The 16,855-nt window shown below is 43.2% G+C and overlaps 1 protein-coding gene across 9 annotated transcripts in view; it reads left to right on the top strand.

Annotated features, from left to right (window-relative positions):
* Ino80d (INO80 complex subunit D) overlaps positions 1–16,855 on the top strand; it is a 60,508-nt gene that overhangs the window by 35,943 nt on the left and 7,710 nt on the right. For all 9 annotated transcript variants that reach the window (XR_007593983.1, XM_050154341.1, XM_050154344.1 and 6 more), the window contains 3 exons: positions 2,776–3,000; positions 7,987–8,096; positions 10,259–10,392. Coding sequence is in view for 8 of the 9 variants with exons in the window: in XM_050154341.1 (XP_050010298.1) it covers positions 2,776–3,000; positions 7,987–8,096; positions 10,259–10,392 (469 nt within the window). In the remaining variant the exon portion in view is untranslated. The remainder of the gene's footprint in view (positions 1–2,775; positions 3,001–7,986; positions 8,097–10,258; positions 10,393–16,855) is intronic.

Consider the following 16,855-nt stretch of genomic DNA (forward strand, 5'->3'; position numbering starts at 1 on the left):
TTTTTTTTTTTTTTTTTTTTTTTTTTTTTTTTGAGACAGGGTTTCTTTGTAGCTTTGGGGCCTGTCCTGGAACTGAACTTGCTTTGTAGACCAAACTGGTCTCAAATTCACAGAGATCTGCCTGCCTCTGATTTTCCCCAGTGCTGGGATTAAAGATGTGCACCACCACCACCCAGCCCCATACCCATTTTTTTAAAAAAAGATTTCTTTATTTTGTTGTATGAGTGTTTTGCCTGCATATATGTATCTATATCTACCACTTACATACCTGGTACCTGGAGAGCTACCATGTGAGTGTCGGTAATGAAAACCAGGTCCTCTGCAAGAACAAAACATTCTCTTACTCAACTGCCTATAAAGGATTCTAGAGTCCACACTTGTCCTCCTGTGTACAAAGTGAGTGCTCTTACCACTGACTGACTCTCTAGCCCATCGATACCCATTTTCTTTGTTTGTTTGTTGAGACAGGGTCTCTCTACATAGCCCTGGCTGTCCTGGAACTCACTCTGTAGACCAGACTGGCCTCAAACTCAAGAGAGATCCTCTTGCCTTAGCCTCCTGAGAAGCTGAGTGCTGGCATTAAAGGCAAGGACCACCAAAAGTTTAACTGTCCCCACACTCTCCTTTCCTGGTAACCGAACCTCTTAAACGCTAGGCAAAAGTTTTACTGCTGAGCTATATGTCAGACCTTTTCTTTACTTAATTTTGGGACAGGGTCATGCTAAATTGCCCATCCTGATTCAGAATTTGCTCTACAAGTCAAGCTGGACTTGAACTTGTGATCCTCCCATTTCGGCCTCCTGAATAGCTGGAGTTGTAGGCCTTTTCCATCAGCCTTGGTATTAAATTAACTTTCCTCCTCCCTCCCTCCCTCCCTTCCCCTCTCCGTCTCTCTCTTTCTCTCTCTTTTCCCCCTTTTTTGAGATAAGATTTCTCTGTGTAGCCCTGACTATCCTCTAACTCACCTCTCAATCTGCCTGCCTCTCCTCCTGAGTGCTGGGATTTAGGTTTTGAAAATTTCACTGTCCTCAGTCCCTCCACTCCATACCCTCTTAGCCCAGTTGCTTAGCCCTTGCCTATGCCGTCCCGTCTCAGTAGTGTTTGGTGTTTGTGAGCTCTGCTGCTGTCTCCTTTGCAGACTGAGCCTTTTGTCCAACAGTGAGCACTGGTACCACTTTCTACCTCACCGTAGGCTCACAGTTGTCATGCTGGTACATAGGGTGTTTATAGTGCTAATTAGCCCAGCTGGAATGCTGAATTATAGACCTACTATGACACTCCGAGAAACAATTAAAAAATTTGCTGTTCTTAGGCTCTACCTCATTAACATCCTGACCCAGCAGATCTGGGGGTAAGTCCCGGGAATCTGAAATTTTAAGATGCTCTTAGATTTTCCCTTCCCAGACGCACTCTCAGTAGGCACCTGTGACTAGCTTGGAAATCACTGGGTGAATTTGGAATTGCAAGCTTGTGCCACTATTATTCCTTTAAAAACGGCGGCGGCGTGGGTGTGTGGACAAACACAGGATAGACGAGACGCAAGAGAAAGAGACAGACACGCGGCTCCCACGTGGGTGCACTTTAATGGGGAGAGGGGAACACAATAAGGGGTGGGACGTGCAGACACACAAGGGTTGAGGGCAAGGGAGAGGCCAAGAGGGGGGCCAAGAGAGCGAAGCCTCGTGGACCTTCGCTTTTAACGGGGGGCGCAAGGTTATCTGGGAGGAATGGCCTTCACCTGGGCGCAGCCAGCGCGCACACAGGTGACGGTAATCCAGGAGAAGTCTGGGAGCTGTAGTTTCCAAGGAATAACAGCCACTGTGCCTCTTTTTGAGACAAGGCTCACCACAAATCCCCCAGCCTAGACTTGGATTCAAGGTAATCCTCCTGCTTCTGCCACCTGGATATTGAGCGTACATTTGTGTGTCTCCAAGCCCAAGCTTCCGATTGTTTCCCCTGTGTTAGATATAGGAAGCCTCGGTCTGTCTGCCCCACTGTGTTAGTTCCTGATTCTCGCCTCTTTGGCCCTATTCCATTTGGGAGTGTATTTATCCTTTGTAAATCTCATCATAACTCCTTTGGCGATTAGCATAATAGACCACAGTGGATGCCGAAGTATGAGCCTTTAATTTGTGTATTTCTAGTAGAGGCTGTGCTGCAAAGGACGTTTCTAGGAGATGCTCTAAATGGAAGTGCATGAAGTAGCTTGCCAAGGGCTGGTAGGAAATAAAGCACCGCCCTAAACCAAAACAAACCTGAGGCTAAAGATAAGTAGTGCTTGTCTCGCCTTTCCTTACAGTAGAAGAAAAAGAAGATCAACTAACACCAGTGCTTAGGTGATGTACATTGTTGCTGACAATAAAGAATAAGGTCAAGTTTGTGCTATAGAAAAGTTGCCATTTTTGCCATTGGAGGTGGTAGGTGATACTGAGCAGCACAGCACAGCACTGAGCGTAGATGTACCGTCTGTCAGCAGTCCGTTAGCATGGTTGGAAGCTGTGAAAGCCCGTCAGATGCCTCTGTAGCAGCAATGGCAGTCCCATGGTTCCTGCACCACATGCTCCCGTCCTGCTCTGGTGCCACAGTGCCTGCTGAAGGCGTGCTGAGCTGAGTACCGCTGCCCAGTTGATGACTGAATTGTTTTCAGGGCTACGGGGATCTCTCCAGCTTACTAAGTTGGTGTTCAGACAGGTGCCACACGAGTGTTCGTTTTCACTTCCTCTGTCTTACACGAACTTCCCCGTGATCAGTTTCCACCTTTCTCTGCACTTCCAGGTCGGATGCCGATGACGGGGAGAGCAGGAGCTCCAGGGTGACCCAACTTTGCACTTATTTTCAGCAGAAATACAAGCACCTCTGCCGCCTGGAGCGGGCAGAGTCTCGACAAAAGAAATGCCGGCACACTTTGAGAAAAGCGCTGCTGCAGGCAGCCAGCAAAGAGCCCGAGTGCACTGGCCAGTTGATCCAAGAACTGCGGAGAGCTGCCTGCGGTCGAGCCAGGTTAGAGCCTCAGTTCCCAGCTTCCCGTGCTTCCCAGGCCTGGTCCTTCTGTTTCCTTACATATGAGCTCTGAGGAATTGTTTAGGCTAGGTGAGGCGAACATCTAAGCCCCACATTGAGCACTGTGTCTGGTTTGCACTCCTTGGCCGGCAGTGAACTGAAGCATTGACTGTTTCTTTTCTTCCTGGAGTTGCATTAGAATTTATTCATTGAAGATATCTGAGAATGTTATTTCTCTTGCAAACAACTTTTTGAACCAGTGTTATCCAGTCTAGCTTCAAAACCTGGATCCTCCTGTCTCAGCCTCCTGAGTGTTGGGATGTAGCAGATACCACTTCATCTGGCTGAGAACATTGGCTGTCTTATAAACAAAACAAAATTGAACACTTAACATTTTTCCTGTTATTCAAAGACATAATTATAGGTTTTTTTAAAAAACATATATTTTTAAGCACAAAGGTAAACAGTATTTTCATTTTATAATAAAAATATATTTTTCTCATGTTAGTTATGCCTCTTCCTTTTAAATCCTTTCTTTTAATGTATATATTACCTTATATATTCACATAGTTAATTATGTTTCTTTGTTTATTTGTTTATTGAGACAGGCTCTCACTATACACTTAGGCTGGCCTTGAATTTATGCTCTCCTTTCTTAGTCTCCTAAGTATTGAGATTTCAGGCATGTGCCATTGTATCCAGGGAAATAGGGATTTTACTGACTGTGTAATATAGATATCTGCCGTTAGACATTCTCAGTTTTATGTATTTAAGATAAAATTGACCTGTATTGTTGAAAAGTTATTTTTTTAATCTGGTATGGTGTCATACACTTGGAATTTCAGCACTGTGTAGGCTGAGACAAGAAAGTCCAGAGTTCAAGTTCAGCATCAGCTCTGTGAGATTCAGACCACATAAACAAGCCAAAGAAAAATCACACAAAACAAAAAGATCTGTGTCCAGTTTTTCCTTTTACAAGTATATCATGCCCACTGTCCTACATTGTCAAAGATTCATTTGGAAATATGGTTTTATAGTACGTGCATAATTTGTTAAATAAAAATCTGCATATTAGAAATCAGTTTTATGAAGAAATTGTAATAAAAATCAGCTAAATGCCTTTTAAGAGTAGTTTATATGCCAAGTGGTAGTGACATACACCTTTAATGCCAGCACTTGGGAGGCAGAGACTGGTGGATCTCTGAGTTCGAGGCCAGCCTGACCTACAGAATGAGTTTCAGTACAGCTAGGATTACACAGAGAAACCCTATCTCAAAAAACAATAAAGCAAAAATGTTATTTTTAACCCCAAAAAAGGTAGATTAAATTTTCTGATCTTATTTATACATAATTCTCAAATGTGTGTGTGTGTGTGTGTATTGTGGTTATAATTGTTTTTAGTTTTATCTGAAATATGCATTTAAAACATTGAATTGAGTTAAACATCTTGCTTTAAGGAAATGTCTTTTTTTTTCCTTTTCTTCTGTTGGGGGACAGTCTTGTCATGTAGCCTTGGCTGGCTTGGAGCTTGGTATGTTGAGCAGTCTGGCCTTAAGCTTACGGAAACCGTCTCACTTCCGAGCACCGGAGCTGCAGGCCTTGTGCCCTGCTGCTTCCGAAATTTAGATATGTAGCTCCTCGCTGATTTGAAGAAAGGCTTATTCTTTTTAGTTTTTATAATTCCAGAAGATACCTTTAAGTGCATATGTGTAGGAAAAAGTAAGTTTACATAAGAAAAATGTCACTGATTGGACTATCGGGTGTTTAAAAGTAGTTTATACACTCTTAATTAAGTCTCCTGCTGTAGACAGTCATTTCCGTGGATGCAGAAGCAGGTGTCTGTAGTTCTGAGAGCGCCAGCTGCTGAGTAGAGGAGCACAGTGTCACGTGCACAGGTCTGGTCTCTCTCCGGGGACACTGTTTGCTCCTTCAGCGTTCGTAAAATAATGGTGTCTAACACTTGGACCAAAAGCTGTCATTCTGTCTCCAGCAGAAAGCGATTTCTGTACATAGGCATTGTATACCTCAGTCCTAATAGATGGTAATAATCTTGTCAAAGGTGTGGGGGTCTAAAAATTGAGTTTGAGGCAATTTGGTGGTGTGGAAAACTGTATTTATGACTTTTTTCTTTTTGGTGGTTCTGTGAGTTTAATCCACATATGCTAATGCAGTAGTTTTCAGAACACCTCCTAAACCAACTTTAGTGATTTTTTTTTAATGAATGATAAGTGTTATCAAATGATAAAATACCAAGTTGGACTGCTGGGGGATGTGGCTCAGTGGTTGAGTGATTGACCAGGATGCATGAGGTTCTGAGTTCAGTTCCCAGTGCGGGTGAACAAACCAGCAAACAGCTTTTAAACTGGCTCGGTGTCATTTGGCATCGATCATGCCACCTGTGATTAATGAAGCAGTAGTGATTCTCTGTGCTGTTTGGATGACACCATTAATTACTTGTCTGTAGAGTTTGGGTTTGTGAGAGAGATTGGTAAACTGAACCATAAGGAAGCCAGTGAGATGGCCCAGCAGGGAGAGCCATGTGCCCGCAAGCCTATGACGAGAGAGAGAGAGAGAGAGAGAGAGAGAGAGAGAGAGAGAGAGAGAGAGAGAGAGAGAGAGAGAAAGAAAAGAAAGGAAAAAAGAAAGGCTGTAAGCCTCAGGAATTCATGGTCATTCTTAGCTACTTAATGAACTTGAACTTAAAAGCAGCCTAGACTACATGAGAATAAATAATAAAGAAAAAATGAGGAACTATATTGCACATTAGGCTTGGTAGATAGCTCAGCTTATTTAAGTGTTTAGAGAAATTATCTGTTTTATATTGAGTACCATGCTGTATAAAAATCTAGACCAAGCAGCTTGGATTATATAGCTTAGCTGCTAATATAATACAGCCTTCCTTATGAAAAATGAATACATTGTTTTTATGGGCTGAAGTTAGTAGTGTAGCCGTCTTTTAGGGGCCGTGTAAAAATATTGTGAGTATGAGCTGAAGGTGTGGATGGTCATCGACCATTTGTCTGCGTGCATGTGCTCTTAGTGCCAGGCCCAGCACCGCTGAAAAGAAACTGAATATTCGGGGCTGGAGAGATGGCTCAGTGGTTAAGAGCATTGCCTGCTCTTCCAAAGGTCCTGAGTTCAATTCCCAGCAACCACATGGTGGCTCACAACCATCTGTAATGAGGTCTAGTGCCCTCTTCTGGCCTGCAGACATACACACAGACAGAATATTGTATAAGTAAATAAGTAAGTAAATAAATAAATAAATACTTAAAAAAAGAAACTGAATATTCTTGTTTGTTTGTTTGTTTTGAGACAGGGTCTTACTATGTAGCCTTGGCTGGTCTGGAATTCTTGATGTAGACGAGACTGGCCTCAAATTTACAGAGAATCTCCTGCCTCTACCTCCTGACTGTTGGGATTAAAAGCCCATGCCATCCATCCCAGCAAGATATTTAATATTCCCATGATTTCCTTTTCTACCTTTGTGAAGTCTTTTTCTGTTTTTAAGTTGTGTGTGTGTGTGTGTGTCTTTATGTGGTCATGTGTGTCTGTAAGCTGAAGGTGCCATTCTGTCCTTTTACCATGTGTGTTTTGGGGATAGAACTCAGCAGATTTTGCAGATTTGGTGTAAGCATGTTTGCCTACTAAGCCATCTTGCCGATGCTTACAAGTCTTCCTTTGTTTTTTGAGCGACCCTCATAGCCAAGGCTCCTCCAGTGCTCCCAGCACCTCCCCAGTGCTGCTCTTGTGGGCTTGTGTCAGAGCGCCTGGCTTATGTAGTGCTGATGACTGAATGAGGGCCTGCTGCAGACATTGCCTCCTGATAGAGTATGCCAAGTGATCAAAGTCAAGATGGCGTTTAAATATGAAGCATGGAGTTACAGATGTAGCAAGCTTTTGGATAGGTTCCAAGTAAGCGCATTTTGAAGGATGTGTATGTAGCTTAACCACATCTGCATGTTCATGTTCCCTCTCCCAGTTAGGTGCTCAGGCGCCTTTGTAGACTTACTGTGTTCTGGCACTAGGTGGCCCAGTGGTCATGATGACAGTAGAGACTGAAAACCAGCTCAGTGGATTACTGTGCGCCCTGTCTCCACGGGTGTTACAGGTGTGTCCCATCTCTCTACTCACGGCAGCCCTGGCAGCTAATGGTGCCTTTGGTCCCTGCTTCGATGAGGCTTAGGAGAATCTGTGTAAGATGCCACATAGTGAAGAGGCTCTGTCCGCTTCATGGTCTTTACTCAGTGACAAGAGAAAACCCATGAGTTGAGCATAGTGGTTTATGCTGTGATGTGATTTATATACTGGGGAATCTGAAGCAGCATTGCTGTGAGTTTGAGACCAGTCTGCTGTACAGTTCCTTTTATGTTAGCCCGAGCTACATAAAGAGACCCTGTCTCCAAAGAAACCAAAAACATAAAAATAAAAATCAACCAAACCAAAAAACTAAGGGAGAGTGTCTAGGTCATATATATAATCCTAGCACTCAGGAGGTGAAGGCAGAAAGCCTGTCTCAGAAAACAAGATAAAACCAAACAACCAGATAGGTGTATTTGAAAACCACTGTGATGTAGCTGTTTGCCTTGAATATTAGTGGGTCAGCTAAATAACACATTTGATAACTGAAATACCTGCTTTCTTTAATTCATTACTTGTATTTAATGACTATGCATAGTAAAGATAGTTACAGTACGGGTGTTGCAGAAACATAGTGTTGAATGTTTATCCTGGGGGCCAAAGGAGATGGGCAATGGGTAAAGGTGCTTGCCATCCAGCCTACTGACTTGTCTTTGATCCCCAGAACCTACGTGGTAGAAAGAGAGACCCAACTCCCTGGAGTTGTCCTCTGACCTCCACAGCTTTGCCATGGCTTGTGCTTGTTTGTGCACACACATTTACATAACAAGATAAACGTTTAAAAGAAAAAAGTTACCCTGGATTCTTAGAGCACTTAAAATGAATTTTGCATTTTTCCTTCTTTAGCTGCAGCCAGACCAAGTTGAAGGAGGTGGAGCCAGCAGCATGCAGTGGAACAGTGAAGGGTGAACAGTGCTCCAACAAGGCCCTTCCCTTCACCAGACATTGTTTCCAGCGTATCCTTTGTAACTACATGAAGCAGGCAATGGCGTTACTAGCTCCTTTGGGGCTGTGTGCTTTTTAGTTTAGTTTTGCTTTGTTTGTGAACTCATTCTTAGAACAGGCTGGCCTGGAACTCACAGAGATCTCTCTGCCTTTGCCATCCCCGCCCCCATTAAAGGCGTGCACCACCACTGCCTTGCTTGGGGCTTTGTGCTTTCTACCCTGTGGTATGGGGAGTTGAAGTCGAGTCTTCCCCGGGCTGGACAGCTGCCCTCCCACTGTCCTTCATTTTACAGTCAAGCGAGGGCTCCCTGCCGTGCTTCTCTGGGACGTTGTTTCACCAAGTTGCTGAGGTTCGCCTCAAACGCAGGAATCTCCTGCCTCAGTGTCGTCACTGTTGAGATTCCAGGTGTCCACAACTACTCTGTCTGGCAGAAAACAAAACAAACAAACAAAAAACCCTTGTGAAATAAAAGCTATTCCACATTTAAAATAATTTCTCGTTTTCATATAGTCCTGAACAATTTTCTGGTTCTGTCATTGTGCCTACTCTTTAAATTTGTCGATCCTTCAGCGTCTTTTCATTCTACTGTTTGGAAAGGCAGGACTCGTAAGTGCACAGACTTGAGCTCTTTCTTTGTCTCTCAGAAGGAGGGACTGGAGTCTGTGCTAGAGTTGAGAGGTCTGCCTTCTAAGCAGAGAAGCAAAGCAGGTTCTGCTGTTGAAGGATTTCTTATTAGAATGGAATGGAATGCTGGGCCTTTAGGGGCATTCACCCTGAAACTATAATGATTGTTGATGGAAAGTCAAATCACTTCTTTTATTGTTTGTTTTTCAAGACAGGGTTTCTCTGTGTAGTTCTGGCTATCCCGGAACTCACTCTGTAGACCAGGCTGGCCTCAAACTGAGGCTCTGCCTCCTAAGTGCTGAGATTAAGGGCGTGTACCTGGCACTTTATTTTATTTATTTATTTATCTGCTTATCCATCATCTATCTCTATCTAGCTCTCTGTCTCCATTCATCCATCCATCTATCCATCCATCCGCCTTTCCATCCATCCATCACCCATCCATCACCCATCCATCCACCCATCCATCATCCATCCATCTTCCCATCCATCCATCTATCCATCCATCCATCCATCTTCCCATCCATCTTTCCATCCATCATCCATCCATCCATCCATCCATCCATCCATCCATCCATCATCTATGGACAGGGTTTCCGTAGCCCCAGTTGCCCTTGAACTCACAATGTAACTCACATTCTTTCTTTCTTCTCACCTTTATGTGTGTTCTGTGAATTGAACTGAGGATGTCAGTCTTGCAGAGAAACTCCTTAACCCACTGTGAGCCATCTCACTTGGTCAGTACTCTATTGGTCAGTAAATATTTTTATTAAATATTTAAAACTGAGTAGCACTTAAAATGCTTATTTTTGCTTTCTTCAGACAGGGTCTTGCTATCTATCCCTGATTGCCAGTGAACTTGTGGTGGTCATTTCTTGACCTGAGTGCTGATGTCACAGTCTTGTGTCTTCATACCCAGCTGAAAGTATTCCATACTAGCAACTGCTCTAATTTGCAATCTTCCTTTTGTGTTTATGCATTTGAGATACCATTAATTAGGTTATAGCCCCGCCATGTCACTATGTAACTAAGCCTGACTGGCCTGAAATTTGATTTGCTCCCCCAGATACTGGGGTTACTCATCTGTAATGGTGTCCCTGGATGTTCCTTGTAGTTCTAGAGGACCTGATTTCAGTTCCCAGAACCCACATGGTAGCTTAGAACCGTCCATTCCAGTGTGGTTGGCATACAAACATTCAATCAAAACACTCATACATAAGTAAAATAAAATAAAATACCTAAGAAAATTAAGTGTTGCTTTTGGAACAATCTTTTTAGTGGGGATTTTAGGAGTGTGTTAACAAGAAAATGATCTTGTTTATTCAAGTTACAGAAATTAGTTCAGAATGGCCATAAGGAGACTTGCCTGAGAACCTGCTAGCTAAGTAGACTCCCTCAGAAGTCAGTTAATAAATAAGTAATGATATCGTCACTATTACCATTTTCCCGTCAGTGCTTGAATGAGAACATTAACTTTACAGACAGTGACGTGAGTGAGGAGAGTAGCAAGTTGAACAGTGCGGCGTGCTTTCCCTGACTGCGACCCAGACATCCTCTTGAACCGCTCCCAGCAGCTCTTCTCCAGCTGCACGGCCAGGTTTGCGGACGGACAGCAGTGCTCTGTGCCGGTGTTCGACATCACTCACCAGACGCCCCTGTGCGAAGAACATGCCAAAAAGATGGTAAGTGTGGAGTTCGCCTCAGTTCTGCAGTCAGGGCTGCAAAACTGTGATGACTGTTCCTACTGGAAAACAGAAACTATTGAGAGATATATGTGATTATGATATCATTAGGGAAGTACTATCAAAGCAGCGATTTTTTTTTTTTTTTTTTTACTCTGTGCTGTGTTGCCATTGACTAAAAAGCTCTGTCTTTGCCTTCAGTTTTTCTTTTTTATATGCAGTTCTGGGAATGATCTGGATGGTTTGTAAAATTCAGGCAAAATACCAAGCTTTTCTATATTTTGTTGAACTTAATTATTGTTTTTGTTAATGCTGGCATCATGAATCCTAATTAATTTAGAATAATTTGGAGGAGGGAAACATTTGAATTAGTCAAATATTTGAATTATGAAATTGCTTACAATGGTTTGTTTTGGAGTGAAGTAGCTTAGTAGTTGCATACTTGCCTGTCAGGAACTAGAGAAAACAAGCCCCTCAAAGTGGAGCTGCCTTGTGCCTCCCACAAGCTGTTTTGAGGTGCTGTGCCGGCCGGGTACCAGCTGTACCACATGGCTGAGGAAGGGCCTTGTGTTCTCTGCAGTTTCATGGGTGCTTCAGTACCATGGACTAGGTAGTGGGTTTATGGTTCTGGCTTTGTCATTAACTAGTATAGTTAGGCGGTGAAGCCACCTTCCTGATCTGTCCCTTTGCTAGCAAATTTCTGTTGTGTTTAGTTCCTTGTTAGGAGGATCATGTTTTGAGAAATTTGAGTATTAAACTTCATATAGAAATATTGAGTTCATCTCCCTAGTTAATTAAAATATATTTAAAGTATGGGCTTTTGTTTTGTTTTTTGTTTTTATCTGTGAAAAGGTCTTACCTGTCCTGGTACCTACTCTGTAGACCAGGCTGGCCTTGAACTCAGAGATCCACCTGCCTCCCTAAAGGTATGCACCACTCACTGCTGCCTGGCTAAGTGTGGGCACTTTTTCTTAGTTGATTCAGACTAATGTGAATGAAGGGTGTTTTTGTGGTTGTGTGTGTGTGTTTCTTCTGGTTTTTTTTTTTTTTTTTAGCCAGGGTCTCTGTACTCAAACCAACCCCGAACTCAAGAATTATGTGCCTCAGCCACCTGAGTACTAAGATTACAAGTGTGAGACCTGCCACACCCAGCTTCCTGTATGCTTTTGAGTGTGTATGTGCCTGTTTATGGGTGTGTGCACTTGCATGTGTAGCTGCCAGATTGATGATGGGTGTATCTGTCCTTTTCACCCTTATCTTTTGAGATAGCTTCTCTTACTGAGCCTGGAGCTCACTGATTGGCTTAACTGGCTGGCTGCCTGGCCAACTCCAGAGATGAGTGTGTCTCTGCCTCCCCAGTGCTAGGACTAGAGATGCCTGGTGCTGTGCCCAGTTCTGATGGGGATGCTGGCCATCTGAACGCAGGGCCTCGTGCTTGAGCATTGCTAAGCAGACCATTTCCCTAAACCTCTGCTTTCAAGCCCTCCTGTGGACCTTGGTTGATGATTCCAGACATCCTTGTTGGTGGGGCCCTGAGGCTTTCACAGCCATGTAGGAGGACCCAGCTCTCTGCTGATGTCATTCCCACAGACATCCCAGACCAGGATCTGTATTAATGGCTTAAGAGGAGTTAATGTGAGCTTTTCTTTTTTTCTCTTTTTGCCTGGTGGTGAGGTTTGAGATAGTATCTTCTATATCCCAGACTAGCCTTGATCTTGGCATGCAGCTGAGGGTGAGAAACTTCTGATCTTCCAACCTGCACCTCCTAAGTGCTGAGATGACAGTCACACGTGTCAACCCTGGGCCTCCGGCATCAGCAAGCACTCTGCCATATCTTTAGCACTACCTAAGCAGTGGTGGCACACGCCTTTAACCCTGCACTCAGGAAGCAGAGGCAGGTGGATTTCTGTGAGTTCCAGACCAGCCTGGTCTACAAAGAGCTCCATGATAGCCAGGGCTACACAGAGAAACTATTTTGGAAGAAAAAAAAAAAAAAAGAAAAGAAAACAGAAAACATGAGTCTATACTTAGGTTTACATGAAATATTCCTTTCAGATTTTTGATTTCCTTGTCTTTTTCCCTAATTTGATGTTCACTCCAAACATTACTGTCTGCAGCTTCTTAGCTGTTTAGGTAAGAGCTGTTCCAGGATCTGTAGGATGAAGAGTGTATCAACTGTTTAAACACTGTCTTGTATAGCATCAGGAAAAAATGTTTCTAGTTGTAGATACAATGCTTTTTGATAAGTTGGAATTTTTGTTTTATAACTATTAAAAGAACTTATTAAAGAACTGTTTAGATACAGATTTTTAATCTTCCTCCCAGTCTCAGATGTATTATTTGGCATGCAAAAGGCAGTGCTTTCTTTGTTCTGAAACTATAATACAACTTAATCTACTCTGTTCATGGTTTTCCTTTCTCACTGGGTTGTTGCCTTGAGAAGAAGGCTTGTCATTTGTTCTTAATAATGAGTGTTTGTGGCCGGGCAGTGGTGGCGCACGTCTTTAATCCCAACACTCAGAGGCAGAGGCAGGCAGTTCTGTGAGTTTGAGGCTAGCCTGATCTACAGAGCTAGTTCCAGAACGCTAGGGCTGTTGCACAGAGACACCCTGCTTGGGGTTGGTATTTGTTTCACTAACATCAATTTTATGCCCTGCTCTTTTTACCCTGATACTCCTGGTGCCTTTCTGGTACACATTTTTGTGTTGTTTTTGCCTAACCTATACCAACAGAGTGTATAACTTAATACAAGCAATATGAGCTGTAACTGTGTTTGATGTGTATGTAGGTAATGCTGCCTGTGACCGTCATCTGGCTGACAGCAATTATAAAATGCTCCTCAGTTGCAGAGATAGTCAAATGTACATCTTAGGATTCTGGAACACGGTGCCTTGGCTCAGGCAGCTCTTGCCAAGTTCTACAGCGTGGCTGCCTCATAAACAGTAAAAACTTCTATCACACACTTAGCAGATGCCAGGGCTCCGGGACCAAGTGCGAAGAATAAATGCTGGAAATGTAGACTTGAGGTCGTGGGTTCGTTCTCTTTTTCTTCACATTTCTTTCTGTGCTTGGCCTACATGCACCTGTGTGGGCACAGAGCACAGCTGGCAGGGGTCGATTCTTCCACCATGTGGGTCCCAGAGATTGAGCTCCAGTTGTCAGGCTTGATGGGGCACCAGCCAGCTCCCAGATCATGACACAGAGACTTACTATTAGTTATGAATGCTGGCCTTAACTTATGCTTGTCCCACTAGCTTTCATAACTTAATTTAACCTGTTTTACCTCATCTGTGTTTTGTCTTGGGACTTTTAGCCTTTCTTTCACTCTGTATACTCGATGTCTGACTGGCAGCCACCTGACCCTAGGTGTCTCCCTCTCTTGTTCTCCCTCCTCTTTGAAGCCTAGATTCCTCCTCCTACTTACTCTCTCTGCCTGCCAACCCTGCCTATCCCTCTTTGGCCTTGCTGTTGGCCGAATATTCACCTTATTTTTAGACTAATCTGGTGTCTTAGACAGGCAAAACAACACATCTTTACATTGTTAACAAATTCAGCATAAACAAATGTAACACATCTTTGCTTAGTTAAAGTAATAATCCACAACACCCTTTACCTCATAAACATCTGGCTTTTCCCTATGGGGTTTGCAGAGGACCCAGCTAGCTCCTGTCTTGTATCACTTTTATATGAGCAATAATCCTATTTCATGAGGTCTCTATGACTAAAGGCCCTACTTCTGATATCATCATCACATTGAGGGTTAGGAACTCAACAAACGAATTTTAGGGCGACACAAATATCAAGCCTGTTTCATATGAAAGGTAGAATTAAAGACTCTGAAAGTTGAGAGACAGCAGAATTGTCAGTTTCTGATTCCTTGGCAGTTCTCTTCCCTTGCCTCTTCACACAGCCTTGTCCTTACGTTCCTCTTTGTTTGTTTCCTATATATCCCCCTCCCTCCCTCCCTCCCTCCCTCCCTCCCTCCCTCCTTTCTTTCTTTCTTTCTTTCTTTCTTTCTTTCTTTCTTTCTTTCTTTCTTTCTTTCTTTCTTTCTTTCTTTCACAGTGTTCTTCCTGCGTGTATGCCTACAGGCCAAAAAGGGCATGAGAACTCATTATGGATGTTTGCCAGCTACCATGTGGTTGCGGGAATTGAACTCAGGACCCCTGGAAGAGCAGCCAGTGCTCTTAACCACTGAGCCATTTCTCCTGCCCCCAATTTTTGTTTTGTTTTCTTTCAAGACAGGGTTTCTCAGTGTAATATTACTGGCACTCCTGGAACTATATTGTAGACCCAGTTGGCCTGAACTCTCTGAGATTCGCCTACCTCTGCCTCCCAAGAATTGGGATTAAAGGTTTGCACCACCACTGCCTCCATGTACATTTCTTGAAGAACTCTTACTATACCATGGATCCCTCGAGTCTGCACCTCCAGCCCTTTCCTCTGCCTCTCTAGAAATGTCATATCTCAAATTGTATGTAGGTCAGGATAAATGCCTCGACTCCTCTCCTGAATTTGTAGCTTCAATTGTATGAGTTAGTGAAGGAAGTGGGCCCCAGCACAGTTACAAGTGCAGCCTAACAAATTTATAGGCCAGTGTCAAGTTGCAATTTCAAGAGTTTGAACAAGCACTGAACTAATGGTAATTGTCATTAAACAGTTAACCCAGCTAGAATCTCTAGAGGTATTTTAGTTTCATGTTCCTTTTAACCTCACCAGATCCAAGGAGCTACCAGAGGATGTAACTCAGTGTGCTTAGCATGTATGAAGCCTTGGGTTCAAGTCCCAGCAGCAAAACAAAACTAATTCAAATTGAGAGCTGCAGGAGGCTCAGTGGCTAAGAGCACTTGACTTTGCAATCACAAGGACTGGAGTTCTGGGCTGGGGAGATGGCTCAGTGGTCAAGAGCACTGACTGCTCCTCCAACGGTCCTGAGTTCAATTCCCAGCAACCACATGGTGGCCACAACCATTTGTAATGAGATTTGGTGCCCTCCTCTGGCCTGCAGGCATACATTCAGACAGAATACTGTATACATAATAAATAAATAGATTTAAAAAAAAAAAAAAAAAAAAAGAACTGGAGTTCTGTGCCCACAGAACAAGCTGGCCACCTCCCAGGTGCCTGGAACCAGCTCCTAGAGATCCACTACTCTCTCTCTCTCTCTTTTTTTTTTTTTTTGGTTTTTCGAGACAGGGTTTCTCTGTGGTTTTGGAGCCTGTCCTGGCACTAGCTCTGTAGACCAGGCTGGTCTCGAACTCACAGAGATCCGCCTGCCTCTGCCTCCCGAGTGCTGGGATTAAAGGCGTGTGCCACCATCGCCCGGCTCCACTACTCTCTTCTGACCATGACATGTGCACATGCCTGCACAAACATGTGCATATATTCGTGTAGATGTACACACAAATAAATAAATAATGAAATAAAAATAATTTCAATTTGATGAGTCCGCACTTTTTTACTTACTCATTTTCTTGACTGCTGAGATGGCTGGCCCTCTAGGGGCACTGCCCTCCACCTGTTCAGCCCCACACTGCTGCCAGGCTGGCTTTTCTTGTAATATTTCTGCCATGTGTTCTCAAAAGTGACTCCTCTGGGTGGAAAAAAAGTCTCTCATTGCATATTGAGTTTAAAATTGAGATGTTCAGAATCATGTATGCTCTATCCCTAAGCTTCTTCACCAAATAGCTTTTTCTTGTTTGTGTGCTTTCCTTTGGCCTAGATGATCTTCCTTAAAAGATTCAGGTCTTTTAAGATCAACTATTGTTCATTTTCTGTGTGTTGTGTTATCCTTTTCTTGATGTTTTCCCATGGGAAGAGTAAGTTCTTGGAGAGCATAAATTATCATACTATCTTGATTGTTTGTTGGCTTTGCTGAAAATCAGATTTTGGCTTGCACATACGAGGCAGCATTCCGCCATTGCTCTGTACCCAGGCCCTCAAAATGCCTTTAGGTGGAAGTGATGCATGGGGGGTGTGTGTGTGTGTGTGCGTGCGTGCGTGCGTGTGCATGAGAGAGAGGAATTAAGGTAATTTTTTGTACTTTTTGTATATAGCTTTAGGCATTTATGTAGATTATTAAGAGAAATTTGTGATAGTTAGGATTTTCCAGATACTCTGTCTTTTTAGATAATTATTTTCATGTATATGGTGTTCGCCCGTGTGTATGTGGATTACATGTGTGCTTCATATCTGTAGAGGCTAGAAAAGGGTGTCAAGTCCCTTGGGACTGGAGTTTGGGAATGGGACTCCAGTCCTCTAGAAGAGCAGACAGTGCTCTTAACCACTAAGACTTGTCTTCAGCCCTAGATAAATTTATTTTAACTTATACATAAAAATTACGAATAAAATAATGTGATGTTTCAATATTATACAATATTTAAACTGGATAAAATGGAGCTTTCAAATACTTTTTCCGTTGGAGACAGGGTCTTGTATTGACTTTGAATTTCTGACCCTCCAA

This window comes from Alexandromys fortis, unplaced genomic scaffold, assembly GCF_014885135.2.
Source record: "Alexandromys fortis isolate MF-2015 unplaced genomic scaffold, M_Fortis_MF-2015_v1.1 scaffold_40, whole genome shotgun sequence".
Taxonomy (NCBI): Eukaryota; Metazoa; Chordata; class Mammalia; order Rodentia; family Cricetidae; genus Alexandromys; species Alexandromys fortis.